Source organism: Diuraphis noxia, unplaced genomic scaffold, assembly GCF_037042655.1.
Source record: "Diuraphis noxia isolate RWA-SAM2 unplaced genomic scaffold, SU_Dnox_SAM2 contig0003, whole genome shotgun sequence".
In the NCBI taxonomy this organism is placed as follows: Eukaryota; Metazoa; Arthropoda; class Insecta; order Hemiptera; family Aphididae; genus Diuraphis; species Diuraphis noxia.
Window position 1 is genome coordinate 77,270,781 of NW_028301713.1, and position 6,000 is coordinate 77,276,780.

General features: G+C 25.3%; 1 protein-coding gene across 2 annotated transcripts in view; it reads left to right on the top strand.

Moving 5' to 3' along the window:
- The window catches only part of LOC107173566 (A kinase anchor protein 200), a 40,260-nt gene extending 35,237 nt beyond the window's left edge, over nt 1-5,023 (top strand). For both annotated transcript variants that reach the window (XM_089222608.1, XM_089222609.1), the window contains exons 4-8: nt 2,045-2,173; nt 2,240-2,386; nt 2,445-2,591; nt 2,679-2,762; nt 3,288-5,023. In XM_089222608.1, the coding sequence (XP_089078734.1) occupies nt 2,045-2,173; nt 2,240-2,386; nt 2,445-2,591; nt 2,679-2,762; nt 3,288-3,365 (585 nt within the window). In that variant the 3' untranslated portion in view covers nt 3,366-5,023. The remainder of the gene's footprint in view (nt 1-2,044; nt 2,174-2,239; nt 2,387-2,444; nt 2,592-2,678; nt 2,763-3,287) is intronic.
- The last annotated feature ends 977 nt before the right edge of the window (nt 5,024-6,000 follow it).

The window sequence follows — 6,000 nt, forward strand, 5'->3', positions numbered from 1 at the left end:
ATGAAAGAATTCAAATGTAGTAATAGATTTTATTTATCATTGATTATTCGTCTTGTGACTGGCAACGGCTTAATTTTGAAATGAAAACATTTTATTGATCTACATCTGATTTAAGTAAAACATTTTACGATTTAGTTGTATTTAAATTTTCTTAGAATTGTTTGTATTATTGGATTTTTTTTAGATCTATTGGTGTCCTAAACTATCCTTACTACTACGAATGACAGCATTTGTGTATATTTTTTACTAATACATTATTCATATTATATACTTATTACGTATTAATGTATTATTATATTAATGGTATTGTTGTACAATGTATATTTCTAACTAAATCTTAATATTATTTCAATGCATTATTATAGACGGTACTAACTAAAAAATGATTTAAACTTTATTTCGTGATAATAATAAAAAAAATGAAATCATTAAGAGGACGCTACATTCGCATGTTTTGTCTCTGTCTAACAAATGTACAAGGTAGCAAAAACTGTTTTACGCGGGATAGAACCACTCAGGCCGTAATTATAGCTAGGAATCCAAATTGATATAATATATAGTTAAGAACATTTTCTGTGAAATAACGTTTTTTTTTAAACATCACTTAAACGAATAAAGTTCTTATAGTTTCAAAATCCATCATTCTTTTGTTTTTCTAACTTGAATAACTTTTTTTGTAGTTATGATATCGGAATAATAAAAACGATATTTCACAGCCAAAGTTTCTCCATTTTTATGTGATGATTATTTATTTTCTTAGTTATGCCGGTAGCCTTCTTGATTCTTTCCCACGCTAAACAATTTTTGCTGTTTTACATTTGTTGGATGAAGACGACACATGCGTGTATAGTATCCTCTTAATACAAGTTTGAATTTTTTACGTATTAAAGTATAAATAATGCTATTCTCCATATTACTTTTTTTTTTCTGTTGGTGTTCATCACGGTTGATCATCTTTATTCAAGGATCCTGTAAGCGTATCTGAAAATCGAGTAAGCGTAGCGGGAAACGATATCAAATCAATAAAAATAACTAATTGTAAACAATATGTTTCATCATCATGTCCCTCCATAACACCCGTTGCCTTATGGTGCTATAAATATAATGTCCACTAACGCTAAGCAACAGTGTTTAGTCCGGTTGAGTTTGATGTGCGTTACCTTGCTTTTAAGCAATAGTGAAATTTACGACCTACTTCGTTACCGTTATAATGTCGTCTAGGGATTCTGTTTTGTTACCAAAGGTATGATAAAAAACAAGACTTGCAAATCGCACTTTATGTTTGAATTATCTTAATAATTTATTTATGCTTAACTTAAAGTACCTATAGAGATTTTAAAGAATTCTAAAAATTAAAACATTTTATATAAGAGTGGAAAATGTATACGAAGTTAGCTATCATTTTTACGACTCATATTTTTATAGATATAAATATTGTTATATATATACCTACATAATTAAAAAAAATACCCTTTAACATTTAAATGTGATACGTATATTTTATTGTTGTGCATTAGATACATCACGAATAAATATTTTGTAGACAGTATATATTTTTTTTTAATAAAATAATTAATACCGATTTATTTTGAGTGATTTGGAATCTTTTCTTTGGTTTAATTGGTTACGTTTAAATGTTACTCAGTTACTTTATTTGTTACTCATTTCAAACATGTATATCATAATCTAAATCATACTATACACAGCCCTTAACTAGTATAGAATAGATAGCTGAATGATAGAATGAAAAATATCTTTATTATTTATAGTGGTCTAATTTATTGGTTGGTTCCCGTAGGGGCGAATTGATTAATGGGAGAATCTCTTTAGTTGTTGACCTCTCAATAGTACAAGACTTACTTATTTTTTGTCGCTGTTAATTGAACATAATTTGATCATTGTATTCACAAAAAAAACACGTCACACATCTCCCGACTCCTGTGAATCGTTTTTGATTGTTAACTGTTTTTGACCTTGCCCACATTAGTAACATAAATCCAGCCTAGTCAATTGTGAAATAAAAATTAATTAATATTATTTCCAGGTGGCCGAAGAAGAAACAGTAAAAGAAGTAGCCAAACCAGAACCTGAATCTGCTGTTGAAGTTCCAAAAGTCACTGAAAAACCTCTTACAGATGTTGAAGAAAAAAAACCTGAAGCTGTTGAATTAAATGTAAATACACAATAGTTACATTCTCTTTATCCAAATATTATTCTATTAATTACTATTTTATTTCAGATAACAAATGTAACTGAAATTCCGCCTCCATTACCAAGTAGTCCTCCCCCAGTAGAACCTACCCCTGTTGTGCCAACACCAACTATCGTTGAAACACCTGCTCCAGTCCAACCAGTAGAACCAGAGGTTGTACAAGCTGAACCTGAGGTAAGGAAGATTTTTATTTTATTTTATTAATTTTTATTCTAAATAAGTGCTATTTTAGGATGAAACACTTGGCGGTGGAGAAGGTTTGGCCGAACCCCCAGAAGGTTTGAATACATCTGATATTGAAAAAGAAGTGGCTGAGGTTGTACCTTTAGTTAATGGTAACCATGTTGAAGATGAAAAATCTGAGCCTTCCTCACCTGATGTAATTGAATTTTTAATATGATTGATTACTCAGTATTATACTTATATACATGTGCAATACTTATTCAAATATATTTTTATGCGTTAGGTAAATTCTTTATCTGAAAAAATTGAAGCAATCAAGCTATCCAATGCAGCTGATATTAATGAGGCGACCAATGAAATTTCAAATGTAAGTTTATTGTATTAGATAATCTCCATTTTTCTAGATATTTCACTTGGATTTATACTTGAAAAAACATATTGTGCTTGACCTTATTAAATAAACCTAGTGTATTTCGTAGACATGATATTTAAACCTGTCTGTTGGCGTTGGGTTTTAGTGGACTGTATAGGTTTAATGTGTTTTTTAAGTTAATATTGTTATATCAAGTTTTAAAATTTATTTTTTTACATTCAAATAAGTTATTTATATCTGGAAACGGTCACAATGACACGCATATGTACATGGACACACGGTTAGACACACACTAAAATAATTTAACATGGATTGCATCAATATCAAAAAGAATAAGATAATATATAACTATACAAATAAAAGTAATAATAATAACGACATCAATGATATAATGCACACGTCCGCACTGTCATATTTAATGGCAACAGTTGGTTTTATTTTGTGTGTCATCCAATGTTGGTTAAAAGTATTGGAAATGAATGAAAATTGATATTTGATTCAATATTTATTACATTACAGGATTTGCATGAAATAAATGGAGTAAATGATGCAATCGCAGTTACAAATGGTGATGCTGGTCATGAAGAAGGCAATTAAAATATACTCTATGGTTTATTTTTATTATTATTATTATTCACTAAATGTATCGTTGACGACAGTTATCGAAAACTACACTAATGTTATTACCTACTATTTTATGTGAAAAAAAAATATTTTATTTCATATTTCCCCTTTTTTTAAAATTCTACAACTAAAGAAACACATTCCTTTTTTGATGATCATAAATAAAAGTATGTATGGTTCTTTTCAAATTATTTTTATACATGATTTTTGTAAATTGAAATGAAACAAATCTCTGCAACATAATACTTTTTTGTACAATTTTTTTTTTTTTTTGTCGGCTGTTTATAAATATAAATATTTTTTTTATTATTATTTATTATTATATTAGATTTTATACTTAAAAAATAACTAAATATAATAATATTAGATTGAAATTAAGTTAAGTCATTATGATATGATTTGATTACAATATCTTTCTTTTAACATATATTTGCTCTTTTGATAATGAAACATTACGCTCAAATTTTTTACAACCAAAATACATTCCCGGACCAAACTTAATTTTTAAATAGTTATTTTTTTTACTATTTTATATGCCTGTATATATTTATATATATATATATATATATTTAATATAAATATATACAAACAAAATAAATGACTCAACTTGATCAAATATTAACTTCTGTAAGTTTATTTATATTATATATATCATTTTTTTTAGCAATTTATTGTATTTATTTTAATTTAAAAATATTTATAAAACGTTAAGAAAAATTCTGTTATTTTTATTTTCACCCCAAATTAAAGATTTAGTATTAATTTAAAAAGAAAAATTGTTGTGAGTTTTAGTTATAGTATTATGATATTTTTGGTATGAGGCATAATTTTTTATGCTCAATCATTATGTGAAACGAATTATCGCATACACGGTACATTCCATCTCACATTACATCTTCCAAAGGCAATTCACACTGTATATTATTTTTATCTTATTATTATAAAAATTTTACATTTTAAGTGTATAGTTACTTCCATAAAATTTAGTAAGTGTAATTTTTTTAATTGAAAATTTTTTAAGTTTAAAACCGTTTGTACTTTTATAAAATTTACAAATTTAGAGGTAGATAATTATGGCTTTGTCATGACCAATGTTTTGGTGCAAATATAAACTATTTTTTTTTAATAAATATCAAATTAATCATAATATACATTTTGATAACTGGTGAGAATTTAGCGTTGTTGTTTTAAAGCTCAAGCCTTTTCGCTCGGTGTAAAAATAAATAATAATAAATAATTATATTGTAAAATATGTTGCTTTTTAGATTATTCTCTTCTATTTAATTTAATTTTAGCTTCAAAATTAAATTTGGTTCATTTTTTTTTCAAACAGTTTTTTTTTATAATTATACAATTTTTAATCGAATATGTTAACTATATAATAGTTATTACTTATAGTTATAGATATTGGTGATGTATTGTGTTATGTCCACATTAAGCGTACTGTGACGTTCTGTGTACAATAATTTTATCATCATTCAATGATTAATTATTTTTATTGATAATTTGTATGCTAATGCAAGCCATCTTCATTGTAGATTTAGTATATTATTTTCTCTACTAGCCTATGTATATGAACATTTTTTTCTTTCATGATAAAATACTTAATTAAAATAAAAATAAAAACAAAATATTAGTGTTTTTACTATACATTAATCCATAGTTTTCCTCATTTTCTTAATATTAAAACTTATAATTATTCAGTTGCAACAAAGATAAACAATGACTATTATTGTTTTGAACATTTAGATTTAGTTCAACTTAAACAATATCAAAATCAAACAAATAATTCATTATTATTGTTAAGAGGATGTTACACACACATGTGTTGTCTTCATAATATGATATGCCATGTTAAATTTGTGTTTAGCCATTTCAATTTTTTGTGAACCTTTATAAAAAACCTGTAAATTTATCTATTATTTATATTTATCTATTTATCAAACTTAAAGGTAAGATTATCCATGTAATTTTTTGTGGTTCTTTTTATAATGAACATCTTAGAATTTTTGAATTGTAATACTTTACTTACAAATAGGTACTAATTGCTTTAAAATTTAAATATTATAAAAAATAACCCATAAGATATAACAAATCTTGTCTTAAGTTTAATAACAGTTCTATTATCTTATCCATTATTATTAAATCTTACTACACCTAATTGGATAAATACTTAACACATTTTCTGTTATACAACAGTAGAAAAATGACATTAAATGTGAGTGTTGTGTTCTTTTAAACCATGATTATGATTGTGGATTACCTTTATTGAACGTGAATATGTTGATTTTTGTGTGTCTTAAGTAGAATATTATTTTGTATTATTGTAAATTGTATAAGATTAAATTCTACAACTTGAATTTTCTATCAATCAAGCAAAAATATGAGACAAACTTAATAATAATATTTATTTATCATCAAATAAAATAAAATATACAAAAAAGCAAAAGAAAGTTTAGATGATACCCCTCCAATAAACATAGCTTGTGTTTGGAGTGAGTAAGTTCAAATTAAATAAATTATTACATAGTACATGATTTAAAAGAAAAAAAGTATATATATAAAAAAAATTTTAAACAATAAATTATATAGGTATAGTATTGTAAAT